The 16451-nt window shown below is 35.8% G+C and overlaps 2 protein-coding genes across 2 annotated transcripts in view; one reads left to right on the top strand and one right to left on the bottom strand.

Moving 5' to 3' along the window:
* LOC107717178 (pleckstrin homology-like domain family B member 1) overlaps positions 1-5916 on the top strand; it is an 83151-nt gene extending 77235 nt beyond the window's left edge. The window contains exons 23-25 of the mRNA XM_016523855.1: positions 525-744; positions 1402-1487; positions 3739-5916. Coding sequence (XP_016379341.1) covers positions 525-744; positions 1402-1487; positions 3739-3879 — 447 coding nt within the window. The 3' untranslated portion in view covers positions 3880-5916. The remainder of the gene's footprint in view (positions 1-524; positions 745-1401; positions 1488-3738) is intronic.
* A 2256-nt stretch (positions 5917-8172) lies between these two features.
* LOC107717187 (alpha-2-macroglobulin-like protein 1) overlaps positions 8173-16451 on the bottom strand; it is an 18945-nt gene continuing 10666 nt past the window's right edge. The window contains exons 23-36 of the mRNA XM_016523867.1: positions 16141-16224; positions 15783-15959; positions 15469-15550; positions 15095-15251; positions 13848-13922; positions 13572-13734; positions 12100-12293; positions 11782-11997; positions 11415-11533; positions 10222-10312; positions 10060-10128; positions 9014-9119; positions 8687-8735; positions 8173-8369 (exon numbers count right to left, since the gene is read on the bottom strand). Of these exons, the coding sequence (XP_016379353.1) occupies positions 8695-8735; positions 9014-9119; positions 10060-10128; positions 10222-10312; positions 11415-11533; positions 11782-11997; positions 12100-12293; positions 13572-13734; positions 13848-13922; positions 15095-15251; positions 15469-15550; positions 15783-15959; positions 16141-16224 (1574 nt within the window). The 3' untranslated portion in view covers positions 8173-8369; positions 8687-8694. The remainder of the gene's footprint in view (positions 8370-8686; positions 8736-9013; positions 9120-10059; positions 10129-10221; positions 10313-11414; positions 11534-11781; positions 11998-12099; positions 12294-13571; positions 13735-13847; positions 13923-15094; positions 15252-15468; positions 15551-15782; positions 15960-16140; positions 16225-16451) is intronic.

Genomic DNA, 16451 nt, shown 5'->3' with positions numbered 1-16451 from the left:
TACATATATATATATATATATATATAATACACTTGCGATGACAAGTTTACATATGCTTTGTGGAACCACCAAATTTATAATAATTGTATAATTTTAACAAAGTAAGAGGGATCATAAACATTGCTTGTTAATTAGTACTGCCTGGAATAAGCTGTTACATAAGCTATAGCATAAACGTAACAGAAGTTTACATGTAGTCCACAAGAAAATATAAATATATTTGTTAAAATTAGTAATATTTGTTGAATTGAAATGAAAACATTTTGTAGATTCTGCAAGATGTATGTAAACGTATGACCATATATAATAATTTCATTAGAATTTACTTACAGAAAGTGACATTTTACAACCTAAACTGTCATAAAAAGGTCCACTTGATTGATCTGGCTGCCAAACGTTTTTCAGACATTAATATACAGTAAAGTATGTCCTTTTTTGAAGGAATTTTGGATAAATTAATTGATAGGGAAATAAAACATGTCATGTCATAACAAAAATATAAACCACACGTTGTTGATTTCCAGGCCCGCCCGATGACCCGATACCTGCCCATTCGCAAAGAGGAGTTTGACCTCCGTTCCCACATCGAGTCTTCAGGTCACAGTGTGGACACGTGCTACCACGTGATTCTCACCGAAAAGATGTGCAAGGGCTATCTTGTCAAGATGGGAGGAAAGATCAAATCCTGGAAGAAGCGCTGGTTCGTCTTTGATCGCCTTAAAAGGACGTTTTCCTACTACGCCGGTATGTGTACCGCAGCGTCGCCTTCCAACATCCTCCTTACTGTGCACTATGCTAATGCCGCTCCGCAAACGTGTCTTTATGCTTTCGTTGCCCTGAGTTTGGGGAAAGAAACGAGGGCAGAACAAAGAGTGGATTGTGGGTGAATCCAGCAGTGGGGGGATACGGATAATTAGTAATTCTTAAGCTCACAGTGGCTGCCATGATTTCCGATAGCCTCGGGTTAGCTAGGGGCATACAAATAACCAGAAGCCCGTCCGCATGCTATCTGATGGTGATGAAATCTGCCGCAATGCTGAGGAAATCGTGCTCATCACCCAGCCGTGGCGCTCGGCAAAGCGTGAGCTCTCGCTCTTTATTTCTTCGCGGACTGAAAATGAAGGGGTTGCACCGCAGTAACAAGGTCACATCGGTGCTTACCAGATCATTATTCTCCAGGGGAGTGGGGGCTTATTTGTTTTTGAAACCATCGCTGTGCAAAACATGTTAATCAGTAGTTTTGTCTTGTTTTCCAGTAAAAAAACGTTGAAATGCTTGTTTTCGGGGAACATATTCGAGTTAATTCGTCTTATGATGTTTTCAAACAAAAACATTGCAATAAAATACTTATTAAGAGAACGATTTTTCGCAGGGTGACATCTCTGTTTCTCCCATCCGCAGATAAACATGAGAGCAAATTGAAGGGCGTCATCTACTTCCAGGCTATCGAGGAGGTTTACTATGATCACCTGCGCAGTGCCACAAAGGTACGAGCCCCTATCGGATAAAAACCCCTCGTATAAGCACAGCTCACATCTCCCGCTGTTTTCTGCTCTGCACTCCTGTTGCACCATTTCATTTGATCTTTTTCTGTTAGCTTCTTTCTTCTCTTTTGTCTCTTATGCTGTAACTCTGCTGTCAATATTCCCCACCCTTCTTTTGCTTCATTCTTTTGCTTTGCCGTCTGTTTTCACAGAAAGGATTTTTCAATCTGAATTTGACAAACGTACGTATCGCTCTTCACCACTATCACCCTATCCTGCATGTTTGCTTAGAGGAAATTGCTCTAATCCGTGCATTTTTCACACACTTACTCCCTTGTGACTTATTAACATACCTCGTCTTGTATTGTTTTGAATAACTGGACTACTTGCACCTTCGGTGGATATTTTTTTGTGCAGTTACTGAGGATGAGAGTATAATGTAATTGACCTGTATGCGTTTCCCTTAAGTGTTTCTTTACTACTCCCACCTGTGGTGAGATACTAAGTGTGTGTATAACATAATAGCCCCACAGAAGCAGTTGTGTGGTATATTATACGCCATCAGCTTCATGCTGTATAATGTAATAGGTTAACAGGAAGCCGTGATATAATTTACTCCTTGACAGTGTCAGAATCATTTGAAGAGATTTGTTTGCCCATTGCATGAATGGAGTGCTCTTCAACAATGAGTGTTTTGGTGAGGAGAACTAATTATCACATTTTAACAAGCACCTCCTGCTCAACATCTGTATTAAAATTAGAGGTGCTAATAATTAATACTTTGTTATTAATTAAGTGGAATGACTTTCGATTAATCCACTTTAGCTTAAGAGAATTCGGTAATCATCTGGGAAATGCGCAAACTGTGTGCACGCTGTTGCTTGTGCTGCATGCGACGTAGGAGCTTATAAAACATGTTCAAAGTAATCGTGCACATTTACAATAATAGTGTGTTAAAGTATAATGTGAGAACAAGCTGAGTTAAGTAGACTTATCAACATTTAAAAAAAGAGGATAAAACATTTCCCATCTTTTTTTTTTTAATTGTTGACATCAAAGTAATAAGAATAAACATGCTGACCACAGTGTGATGAATTATTGAATACCGACAGCATGCAGCCATTAATTTCAATAGATATTTAGAAATATCTACAACATTACAAAAAACATCAATTTTACTACATCAAACATTAACTTAAGTTCAAAATCCGATCTAAAATATTATATGAAACATATGTGTATATAAGGTCTGAAATATTACATGAACCACATAATACAATTTGTGCATTATCCATACACGTTGTTATTATTATTAATACTTTTAAAATGAGCAAATTATATTAAACTATACCAGTTGGATTCATACTAAATATATGCATTAAAGTACTTATAATTAGGGATGCACCGATACCACTTTTTCCAGTACTCGCGTGTTTCATTGTCTGAATATGGCACTTATCACATGCTGTGTGGTATCGGCGTTTGGTATCGGGGCATTTTTACGAGTACGAGTACAGAGTATCGGTATCGGGCCCGATACCGATACCAGTATCGGTGCATCCCTAATTATAATAATAGCACATTTCTTATATTTATTTATTAGCATATTATTACATGTATTTATTATTATATTCATTAGGATCCATAGTTTAAATATCTAATGTTTAATTCATTTTTTTAATTATTATTATTTTATTTAGCATAATCACTTTAAATGTAGTTTGACTAGTTGACTGTAGTTATTAAATATTTGCATTATAAAGTATAAACATAAATAAAACTAATATATTATAAGATTAGAAATAAGACTATTTTAACTTTATTATAATGTCTTGCAAATTATATGATTCACACAATAAATTGTACAGGCAAAATAATTTTAGCCGCAGTAGCCATACACATTATTAATAATGCTTGGAAAATTATGAAACTATATTAAATTAAAATATACCAGTTACATTTTAAATGCATTGAAATACAGAACAAAAAAAGCAGTGCATTTATCATGTTTATTTATTTATTTAAATTATATCTATTTGTATAGTGGTTTTAAGTGTAGTTGAAATAGTGCATGTGGTATTTGGCGTCCTACACGTGTGATTGCATTTTAATGAAAATCAATTTGTAAAAATTCCTGAAAATTGACATCCCCTAATGGCTAAATATGAGATAATGCATATGCCTCAATAACTGAGTAGTAGAGAGACTCCATATCACTCCCTCAACTGATCTGAGTGTGTCTTTTTGATCGCAGAGCCCCAACCCCTCCCTGACCTTCTGCGTGAAGACCCACGACAGACTGTATTACATGGTGGCCCCGTCCGCAGAGGCCATGAGGATATGGATGGATGTGATAGTGACAGGAGCCGAGGGCTACACGCAGTTCATGAACTGAGACAAAACCCACTATACGGAATAATACGGAAACTATTCGGCAGGGAGACTTCAAATGACCCAGACCTGTTATTCCCAACGAGAGGAAAAACTTTATTTTGTTACTTCCTTTTTTTCTTCTTCTCGAGTTTCCTGAAGATGTTATATATTCACTCAGATGCAGAGACAGATATCCACCAGAGGCTTTCCACGTCTGCCTGGATTGAAAAAGGGAGAAGACGAAAAGACCCAGTGAACCAAACCTGCAGGTGGTGGCTCACTCACCATCGACGAAAATGCCTTTTTGCCGTCAGAGATATTTTTCAGTTGCAGCTCAGTTTATCTTGTCTGGATGCGCAGAAACGTGACTTTCATTTGTAAAGTTTGTCCCACGATTTGTCTTTTCAAACGTAATGGGAAAAATGCCAAATGCCATCAAGCCATTCTGGAATAGTATTGCCCTGCATACTTGATGGGATTGACTGACCCGGAATGACTAGAGGATATAAATGAACTGCAGTACATTTAAATGATGTTTTAAATTAAATGGAGCATTACATTCACATTTAAAGATCCGATGTCACAGAAACAAAGGCTTAATTCACCAAAGCTCACCTACCAGCTCAGGAGTCTATATTTATTATAGAGGGACATCAGCGACTCCTGTCCAACTTTATCCCACTGTGTCTCTGTGTTCCCAGCTCATTCTTTTAGATGCAGAACCACAAATGCATGCACACACACACACACACACACCACGTACAACAGTAGAGTCTATTTGCCAAGTCCTGACAACTTGATATTGTGATTCGACTCCCTAGGGAGGCAGCCATCACCTATCACTGCCAGCCTACGAGAGTTTGGAATTATTGCCACAAACAAGAGAAAAATAAACAACATCATAATCATGCAGTGCCTTGATAATGACCCATATTTGTCACTTTTAGTATCTGAAATATTACACTAGTGAAAAATACTGTAGCTGGAATCACAGTTAAGGTGCGGCCACATTAATGAAATTTTAAGAGTAAAAAAAGTCGATTGTCAATTGTATAGTGATGTATAAAGCACAGCTCACACAGAAGTCACGTTCAAAACAAGCAAGTTTTCCGGCTTTCAATGCAGCGAATTTGAATCGGTTTAGAAATCTGCTTTGGAAATTCTTTTGTCATCATCGAAATTCCAGATTGCATGGATGCCTATTGAAATTCGCCTGGATTTCACCTGCGAAAATTCACAGAACAACAGTAAATTAGTGCAAATTTTGTGAAAATTACACAGGCAAAAAAAACAATTCAATTGTCTACTGTCAGTAGTGTAGCGGTGTTGGTCAGCATGATGAATTCACTTAGCCGACTTGAATAAGTTTCGAAATCTGCATTGGGAAACCTCTCGCCATCATGCGAAATTCCCAATTACACTGATGCCTATTGAAATTCGCCTGCCAAAATTCACTGACCAACAGTAAATTAGTGAAAAGTTTGTGAAAATTGCGTAGGCTGTCAATAGTGTAGTGATGCATGAAGTACAGCTCACACAGAAGTCAAGCCAGGAAGCATTATGTTGGTTGAATTCATGTGACCATCTGAACCCGTGGCGAAATCTGAATGAGAAATCTTTCATTGTCACGCGAAATTCCCAAATACATGGGTGCCTATTGGAAATGACTGGATTTTGTCTGCAAACATTTGCTAAACATCAGTAAATTAGCGAAAATTGGCAAAAAATTGGCAAAATTTCTAAAGGCAAAAGAGGTCAAATGTTTACGGTCTATAGAGTAGCGATGCATCAAGCACAGCTCGCACGGAAGTCTTTTTTTAAACCAAGCAGCTTTATGTTGGCTGAACTCACATGACCAGCTGAACCTGTTGCGAAATCTGGGCAGGGAAATCTTTCGCCGTCACACGAAATTCCAGAACATGTGGATTCCTATCGAAATGACTGGATTTCGCCTGCAAAAATTCACAGAGCAACAATAAATGTGACCGCACCTTTATTCCATGTGATACATAGTGGGTTTTACTGTTCTAAGAGATTGTGAACAGACACGTACTGTAATAAAAAAAAAAACGTGACCTATTTAAATCAGTCCGATACTGCTTTAATACAATTTAAGAAGCTATTCAAAGGGTTTAGTAGCTGTTCAAGTATTATTGATGTTTTACAGGCCTTGTGTTCATTTGGGGATAACAAAATGTTTATTTATGTTACGACACTGTTAAAAATGACCAACGTGTTCTGCTTTCTCCCGAAACCAAACTGTATGTTCAAATGAAATCTACAGAGAATTTAAATCAACACGAATAATTAGTCTTCATTATACGTGTAAGATGTCTTGAGTACTATCACAGAACTAGGTGAAAACAGTGTTGTAAAATGTTGAACATCAATACACTCACGGTTTTCCTTATTCATGGTGATTTTGTGTTTATTTGCCTAATTATAATCCATGCTAACACATAAGCATGGACTTGCGGAAAAGACTGTAGCTCAGAGGTCACAACTAAACTCGGACTTCAGATGTAAAAGGGCAAGTAACCCTCACTGCTGTAATTAACACTGCAACGCAAGCAGAAGTCTTGCATCATAGCTACTGTGTTGTTTTCATGACACCAGACAAGAGAGCAGCATGCTAAATTAAAAACCTACTGCTAAGAAGGGCTACGATGAGGTTGACCCAAGAAAGTTTGGAGACCAAGTTTGTTTTGGTTGGAAAACACCCTAGTTAAACAGTTTCATAAATTAACCTTGAAATAAATCACTTAAAGCCATATTTTAGAAGTACAATATGCTGCTGGCAGTGTGTGAAAATACTCAGTATTTTCATAGTTAAAATATTTCATACTCTTTGAGGGTGTGTTTACACAAAGTTCAGTTGTCTTGGTTCTTTTCAGGGTCTCTGCAGGTTTTATGAAAGTAAATGCAAACGTCTACATTTTCTGAAATCAAGATACATTTACTTTAGGAGCAAAATGACATAAGAAGCCTTGTTTTCTGAGAACAAACATCCAATGGGCTCAGAAAAATAAACTTAGTTCAAAGGGGAAAAGAGTTTGAATACATATCAGATAATTATTCTTGTTTTAAGCATAAACTCATTTGATTCTATTCCAATTCTCAGAAAACATCTCAAGTAAATGTATTTTAATTTAAGGATGTTTAGATATTTGTATTGGAAAACATGCATACTCATTTTTTTCCCCAGTGCATGCAACATTTAATGACTTTATAAATGTAAGACTTTCTGCTCCGATTTAAGACCTTGAAAAAAAAAAGTTGTTTTTGCGCACGTTTAACAAAATGTATGTTTTCTCGCTTTTATATTTTGTCTTGGAATTTATAATAATTTTAAACGCTAGATATTAGGAGAAAACTGCCTTTCAAATAGTGGTTATTACTAATATGGAGCAATTTCAAAGACATATTTTAACTTGAAATTTCTAATAATTTCAACACTAAATACGGGAAAACTGCCTTTCAAATAATGGTTATCACTAAATATACAGCTGAAAGGCAGCCCTAAAAAATCTCTTTAACTTTTCAGTTTGAATTCTAGTAAGTATCAGTACAGTCATTGAGCAATATGTAGGCAATACATATTGAACTGTTTGGGGTGTACTGTTCACTTTAGTCTCTCTGGAGTCAGTTGTTTGCTGATGCAATTTGTTGAGATCGTTTACTGAAATTATTTGGTAATTCCTGGAACGCTGTGAAACTGACACCTCTTTAGTGGGCAGCAGTAGGAGAATATTCTCAATTAGCATTCTAACATGATATTACTGAAGTTAACAGGCGTTTTAAAAGATGAATTCTTTTTGCTAAGCAGAGATATCAAGCATCTGAGTGGTTTGGAAACAGTTTTTGACTGTGCTACTTTTAAACACTCAAGGGGGAAACAGTATACAGATATTATTGGGTGTTACAACAGCAAACAAAAAGTCTGAAAGCAGCTTTCATGTGTTGGCGATAAAATGTTGTTTAAAACTTCAGTTACTGAACCAGTAGAAGAGTTGAATCTATCCACACCAACATATCAGTTCTACTTCTACTAAAATATCAAGTGCTTTGAAATGTGATGTTTTGGATTACAGACAGGACAACTGACATACTATTGTAAACATCTGCAATTGGTAAATGTGTGCATTTTTTACAAAATATATAATTGGGTTGGGAAAGGTTTCAAACTTGAAATTAGGATTTAATATTTGACTAATATGCAATAATAGTAGGTATAGCTTATTCTTTTAAGATCCAGACATTTGCATATGTACAGTAATAATAAATCTAGATAATAAATAATAACAGGACACAAATGTTTCTGATGCAGCAATTGTTGATTAAACAAATAGTTTAATAGCAACTAAAGTGCAGAATGCAGAAATGCATTATTTTTTTATTTAAGAAAACAGTAAGGTTTTACAAGTAAGTGACAGAAAAAGTGTCAGTATTAAACCTGTTTCGCCATATATTCCAGTGTACAGTTCTTCAGCCGTTAGCACTTCAGATCATCGCCTGAAAAACAATGTCAATCAACCTTTTATCAAGCAACATAACATATATCTATTTATATCATAATATAACATTCATATCTGTCCTTTATACATCATTCTAAAATGCTGATTTGGTGCTCAAGAAAAAAAAAAATCTCATTATTATCAATGTTGAAAACAATGTTGATTTTTTTTCAAGATTCTTTTATGAATAGAACGTCCAAAGGGCATTTTTAATATAACATGTAAATGTCTATGGATTTGGGAATTCAAGTTTAAGAGTACAATTATATTATTAAAAATGGAGTTTTAGATAAAATTGACAATTACTGTACTTACAGTAGTGTTTATGCACATGGGGAGGTGTAGTCAATCACAGACAGTTCACCTGGAGGAATAGAAACACAACCTAGTTTTTTTGTGCACTACACTGTTGAGCTCGTCTCAATAAAATGAAAATGCATTATGGAAAGATTAAATACAGGCTCGTAAATAACAATTATGCAACCTTTATATCATGATGTCACTAAGATTTATAAAAAAAATGAAATTCTTAAACATTTTGTTATGATTTATTTATTATATTTTGCTGGGTTTATAATAAAAACCCTATATTGTATTTTCTTTCAGACTTTTCAGAGTGCACAGTGATGAAGAAACACATACTGATCTTGTAGTAGTCATAGACGATCACTACAGCTGGTTTCAGGTTCTGCACCTGTACTTCCTGCACGAGCTGCAGGCTGATGGACTTCACCTGATTCTTTTTCAACTGGAATAGAAGAGAAAATTATTACTTAATTATGATTACGGAGAGATTTATTTTCTATAGGGTATGGACATATGAGAATGTGTTAAAGGAATAGTTCACCCAAAAATGAAAATTAGCTTAAATTTTACTCACTCTTGTGCTATCCAAGAGGTAGATGAGTTTGTTCTTTCATAGGAACAGTTTTGGGGAAATGTAGCATTACTTCACTTGCTCATCAATGGATCCTCTGTGGTGAATGGGTGCCGTCAGAATCTGGATCCAAACGGTGATAAAAACATCACAGTAATCCACACGACTCTAGTCCATCAATGTCTTGTGAAGTAAAAAGTTTATTGTTTGTAATAAATTCATCAAGACATTTTTAACTTTTGCTTCTGGCTAAACTACACAAATTAAGAACTATTTAAAAGTGAAAAAAGTTCTAAACAAATATGTCATTGGATTTTAATGTGAGAGGACAACAGGGGATGGATTTTTTTCATTGGAGGAAGTGTTATTATGGATTATGGACTCGCATTTTGGCCAGAAGAGACCATTTAAAGGTATGGCTTGATGCATTTGTTTTTTTACAAACATGCACCTTTTCACTTCACAAGACATTAATTGATGGACTGGAGTCATGTGGATTACTTGTGGATTATTGTGATGTTTTTATCAGCTGTTTGGACTCTCATTCTGACGGCACCCATTCACTGCAGAGGATCCATTGGTGAGCAAGTGATGCAATGCTACATTTCTCTAAATCTGTTCCGATGAAGAAACAAACTCATCTACATCTTGGTTGGCTGGAGAGTGAGTACATTTTCAGTCAAATTTCATTTTTCAGCTTCTTGTTTAAGTAAACCAGGTCAGTTTTATTGTCAGAATATCAGTGACCCGTCCCAAAAAATAAGTTGAACCCCTCAAGGTATTTGAAAATAAATTTGAATAAAACATTTACACTATCCAAATAGAAAATGACACGATCCTCATCCAGATCCACACGTTTGATGGTGGGGTCTTCCCTCAGCTGTGGAGACAGAGGAGCGAGTGAGAACGAATCAAACGCTGGCTACACAACTTGAGATCAAAAGAGGACCAGAGCCCTTCAAGTGTCACTCACAGCCTGCAGAGACGTCTCATCCGGCTTAAACCCAGACAGGAACCTGACGTTAATGATCACCATGTTGGTCTCCATTCGTGTGCCGTCATACCTGTCACACAATTGCTCCAACAATCACAAACAGGTTCACAACCACACATTGTTCTCTATGTAGTCTGACAGACAACAAAGAGTCTATTAGGCCATAAAATAGGTTGAATCTTTATTCATTCTTTCTTTATAAAGTCAAGTGGGTATGTTACTAATTCATTTAGCAATATCATTGCAAGTAGAATTTGTTACAGCTGTCTGCAGGACTTCTCGACATACATTTTTATGTAAATTTTTATAGACATTACCATTCAAAGTTTTTTTTTATAATTTAATCAAAAATACAGCAAAATCAGTAATGATTACTACAATGTTTTATATTTGATTTAAATGCAATTTATTCCAGTGTTGGCAAAGCTGAAATTTCAGCATCATTACTCCAGTCTTCAGTGTCACGTGATCCTTCAGAAATCATTCTAATATGCTGATTCGCTGCTCAAGAAATATTTCTTATTAATATTTATGTTGAAAACTGTTGTGCTTCTTAATATTTTTGTCGAAACTGTGATACTTTTTTCAGGATTCTGTGATGAATAGAAAGTTCCAAAGAACAGCATTTATTTGAAATATAGTTTTTTTCGTAACATTTATAATGTCTTTACTGTGATTTTTGAGCAATGCATTAATTTCTTTAAAATAAAGTCTTACTGACCCCAAATCTTTGAACAATAGTATATATATTTAATATTTATTATTATGTGTTTTTAAACATCAAATTAAAAATTGATCCTTTTTTGCTAGTTTGTAGTATTTAAATGACTAGTTACATTTTTCTTAGCTTGTTTGATCACTTTTTTGTATGGAAAAGAGCTGTGTGAAGATTATTTAAAAATATCTATTTTTTTTGTTTCACAGGAAAGACAAAGTCATACAGGTTTGAAAGGACGTGACAGTGACTAAATGACAGAATTTTCAATTTGGGGAGAACTTTTCTTTTAAATAATGGCAGCATGTATAGTAAGTATTTAAATGAATGACAAATTATCTAACAAATTAAATTTGTGCAAAAAAAAAGTCACGTGTTGAAAGTATTATATACATAAAAGCTGTTTCCATGAATGAAGACAGTAATGGTATTTTTTTTTAACAGAGGTGTGGCTCACCTTACAGTGGTGGTTAGTGTAAAAGCTGGGATCCTTGTGTTGTTGCAAACCCCAGTATTTGTATTGATTTTGAAGGCCAAGGAGTCTGGAGGAGGCGGGATATTGTAGTGCAAGGCAAACTGAGAGACAAAAAAACAGAATGATGTCAAAGACGAGGTGATTTATATCACTTTTATACATTTAAGTAGTCATCATGCAGTATACTCATCCTTATGTAATTCCAAATCCGTATGACTTCCTTCTGTGATCCATGGAAGAAAGAAAGTCATACAGGTTTGGCATGACATGAGGGTGAGTAAATAATGAAAACTTTCATTTCTAGATGAACTATTAATTGGATGTGCATCAAAAGAGGCAGCGCACAGACCTGCACAAACACACAGCCTTTGCCTTCTGCCCTCAGATTGTATGTGCCAGTAGCTTCCTGCAGCTGTTTCTCCTGGTAAAGCAGCCGGTTGTTCCGGTTCACGGTGAACTGGTTCTTCTGGCCTGAGGGGGAGGTCACGGTTACGGTAATGGATCCTTCTGGATTGTAGATGGCAGCACTGTACTTAGCGAGGGCCTGGAGCGCTACTACAGTATCCTGTTCACAGAGAGAGGGAGCGACACCACTGTACAGTCAATAATGATAAAACGCATTATAAAGACCGAGAGGGGTCTAAAAAAGCTGCATAAATAACATTACCTGTGTAGAGGAGAAGCCTCCATATGCGTTCTGCTGATTGCTTAGCCAGTGCACTATGCCAGCAGAGTAGTTCAGTCCAAATCCAGGCAGTGTGGGTCCCGAGAGCAGCGCCAGCAACACGTAGGCACTCATCTCTACCTCCAGAGAGCCCGTCGGTTGCGCATTATTAGCCAGAGTCCAATATCGTCCGACACCTGAAATAACCAGTGCAAGAAAACTTGAACATTGAAGGATGGTGATTGTGTTTTTTATTAAAAGCAGCAGGATGATCTAGATCAGGGGTTTTCAAACTGGGGTCCAGGGAAATTGGTACAAGGGGTTCAATCTCAGAAAAAAAGGTACAAAAGCGGTCACCGGTACCTTTTCAAAAGGCACACCTTTGTACCTAAAGAGTCCATATTGGTACCTTAAAGATACATATAAGTACCTAAAGTGTACATATTAGTACCTAAAAGGTACAAAAGTGTACCTTTTGAAAAGGTACTGCCGCAGTGACAGCTTTTGTACCTTTTTTTCTGAGAGTGTACACAAAAAAAATAATAATTATAACAAAAAAAACTTCAAAAACATCAACAAAAAGAGTATCTAATTTGATTTACAGTCTGTTTTTTTGTTTTAAGAAATAATATTTTTATATTTCTTTTTTTTTTTTTCTGGGTTTTCGCCTCTGCAGCACAATAACTATACAGTAGTTTATGCCTTATTTTCTTTCTTTTTAGGGAGTTATTTTTTATTTTTTTGTAAAAAAAAAAAGTTACTACGGAGTCCCACACATGACATGCAGACAAAAAAACAAGATCTTATGGCTGCGAATTAAGAATAAATTTCCTCGGTTTAGATAAATTGTGTCCACAATATAACTAAATTATAACATGGGAACTAATTAGTACGATGTGACCACAATTTAACTAAAACGAGGGAACAAATTAATAAAATGTGAGAACAAATTGATAAAATGTGGCCAAATGTGGTATGTTGTGGGAACAAATTCTTAAATAATGGCCACTATATCTATTTTTTCTTCAGCTGACATGTGTGGGGCTCCGTACTATAGAAATAAATTCTGATTTAAATTGAAAATTGAATTAATTGAAGTAAATTATTTAATTAAAAGCCAATTATTTCATTTGGCAAACACAAAATAATAAGGTCTTTATGAATAAAGATAAAAGAATGGAGCCTTTCTATTTAATATATGTGACCCTGGACCACAAAACCAGTCACAATGGAATGATTTTTGGCATAAAAGAAAAATCAATAATTTTGACCCATACAATGTATTTTTGGCTATTGCTACAAATATACCCCAGCGACTTAAGACTGGTTTTGTGGTCCAAGGTCACATATATTAATGTAATGTATATGAATGAAAAATATATAAATCTTTTTGGAAAATATAAATTTTGCACATCCTTAAAGATGAGTATTTTAGAATCGTTATTTGTCTTATTTAATCTAAAGCTTAATGGTACCATCTCTCCTGGCCTGATTGTCCAGGTTGGAGAGGAGGTTCTGTCTCATCTGTTCATCTCCAGCAAGAGTGAATGTGTAGGACAGCAAGGCGGTCACATAAGTGTTGGTAATGTCACTGGAAGATCCCCTCAGACATGTAAGGCTTCTCTCCATCATGGGATCCTTACAGAGCACACAAGAGACTTAATGAGTGTTTGCTTCCTTCATTAGTCACATTATCTATATTGAGTTATCCGTGACCATCTCTTAGGAGCCATAAAGAGGGTTTTACTCACAGTTCTCTGGACGCCTAACTCCAGCAGTGCAGCAGTGATGTATGCAGAGAGAGTGACTTCATTGCTGACGCCACCCTGCGAGAGGAAAAGCATCATCAAAGATCCTTCCAACCCTCAGCACTTCAATCTCCTCAATTTATTGACATCTAACAGACATTTTCCGAGTGTGAAATCCAGAACCACCAGACTCTCCGTTTTCCTCTCCATAAATGACTCTGATCCATTAGCTCTCCCTGCAATCATCTCCTCATCCCACTCAACGCTGTGACAGCATCACATCTCATCTAACTTTTCTACCATTTACATTACCATTACATACCATTTAAATTTTAACATTTCTATTTTCTAAAACTGTTTTTGCTATTTATTTTTCTATTTTAAATGTAAAAATTTGTAATTTCTTTTTTCTCCGTTTTTAAAGAATACATATATATAGTGTCTTTTAATAATAAACATCACTAAAATTTTTTTATTTATGCTTAATGTTTAAATTATTTTGCCAATGAGATAAATTCATTTTAAGATATGGTCTCTAAAAAACATATATTATCCTATGTAACCTTGCATAATCTTGTTTCTATTTTAACTGGAAAATAAATCAAAATATCTATTTATTTTATTTCAAGAAGCTACGAGAATACTTTTTTTGCGCAAAGAAAACAAAAATAACGACTTTATTCCACATTTTCGTCTCTACTGACGTCATCACGCCGGATCTGGGTCAGCGCCGGCCACACACTCGCGTCATGATACTGTCGTGAAACGTGGTAGTTACCTTGCTGTCTATGGGAGGGTCAGAGAGCCCTCATATTTAATCAAAAATATCTTAAATTGTGTTCCGAAGATGAACGAAGGTCTTACGGGTTTCGAACAACACGAGGGTAAGTAATTAATGACAGAATTTTCATTTTTGGGTGAACTAACCCTTTAAAGCTTCCATCCTTGACAATACTGGTCAAAAGTTTGAAAAATGAAGATTTTTTTGTATTTGAAAGAAGACTCTTTTGCGCACCAAGGCTGCACTTATTTAATCAATAATACAGTAAAAAAAAAAAAAGTAATTATGTGCAATATCATTACAATTTAAAATAACTGTTTTTATCAAAAGAGACTTTTAAAAACATCTTATTCCAAACTTTTGACCAGAAGTGTAGACAACAGTAAACCAGCTGGGACCTTAGGCTGGTTTCAATTTTTTTTTTTTCAGCAGCAGATAAAGGACCTGAGCATGACTCTCCTGTTCTCACCATCATTTCAGTATGGATGAGCCTCCCAACAGAGGCGAAGCAGCCATTATCCAGTTGCTGTCGCTCCAGCCATTCCTTTGCCTGATCGATGTTATCCTGATCTATAAATATATACTGCCTTGCCCCACCAAAACTTTTCATCACAAACGCAGTTAGCCTGAGGAAACAAAAGGAATTGCTGTCAAATACCCATAATTTGGTAACTCTGCCTTAATAGTTTTCAGGTTGTTTCCTTGTGCAAAGTCCATGACCAAGTCCATGACTAGGTTTTCCCCATTCCAAAAACAGCTTCTTACCAGAAAGCTGTTAAATTCACATATAGGAAGCCAGAATCCACACAGTAGTCCTAAGCTAAGTATCTGTACCAGACTCACCAGGTGTTTCCAGAAGGATCACTGCTGCCAAAAGCACTGTAAGATCCGTCATAATGCTTGTATGTCAGCTCTCTCTGATAGCCTGCAACACGAGACGGTAAAAAGATTGATATGCTTGATGATATGCAACATGAAAAAAAAAAGCTTGAAAAAATTACTAATTGTCTGTAAATTGATTAGACATTTTCTTATTAAAAAAACATGCAAACATTAATTTTATAACCAGTATTTTTGCTTTTATTTAAATATTTAAATGTATTTGTATTTATAAATATTTTTTACTCTATCTTCTATTTCATAATGGTTTTCCTCACCGCTCTCCAGGAAGTTTATGGCTCGGTCTTTAATCCGAGGAGTGAGTTGCCCGGTGCTCTCCAGGTATTGAAGAATGTAGATATTGGGGGCAAAAAGCAGCATGTTTTGCTCTCCACAGCCGTACGGCATAGCCAACAGATCACCGATGTTCCTCAGAGCACGACCCATCAGATCACCTACGGACCAAAGAGCCATATAAGCATCAGTATGATTAAATAAAACTGAAAACTACCCAGTGAGAGCAATTCTACTGATTACAGAGTATTTAAAATATAAATACTTATTATAGAGATATGCTTATATTACAGAGAAATCAATGTACATTATGTACATATGCCAGCATGTCTTTAGGCTCACCCAGAACAGTGACAAAGCTTTTGGCAGAATCCTTGACAAACACTTTGGGTAGAGTGAGAGAGACTGATGTTTCCTCTGGACGGTCTAATGGAATAGAGAAAAAAACGTGGTCATGCTGTACTTTACTACAGACAATCATTTTCTCCATTTCTTGTGAAAACTACACAGGGTTTAAAAGATGAAATAGGGAAACTTTTGTTGAAGCCATTTTGAAATTGTTTTAACATTTCAATCATGACAACTCTCGAAAGATTTAACATGTTGATGGATATGACAATGTTAATGTATTTGGTCTTGGCGGAATAGATCTG

This window comes from Sinocyclocheilus rhinocerous, unplaced genomic scaffold (assembly GCF_001515625.1).
Source record: "Sinocyclocheilus rhinocerous isolate Xijiao unplaced genomic scaffold, SAMN03320098_v1.1 scaffold3738, whole genome shotgun sequence".
Lineage (NCBI taxonomy): Eukaryota > Metazoa > Chordata > Actinopteri > Cypriniformes > Cyprinidae > Sinocyclocheilus > Sinocyclocheilus rhinocerous.
This window is presented reverse-complemented; position numbering and strand designations above follow the sequence as displayed.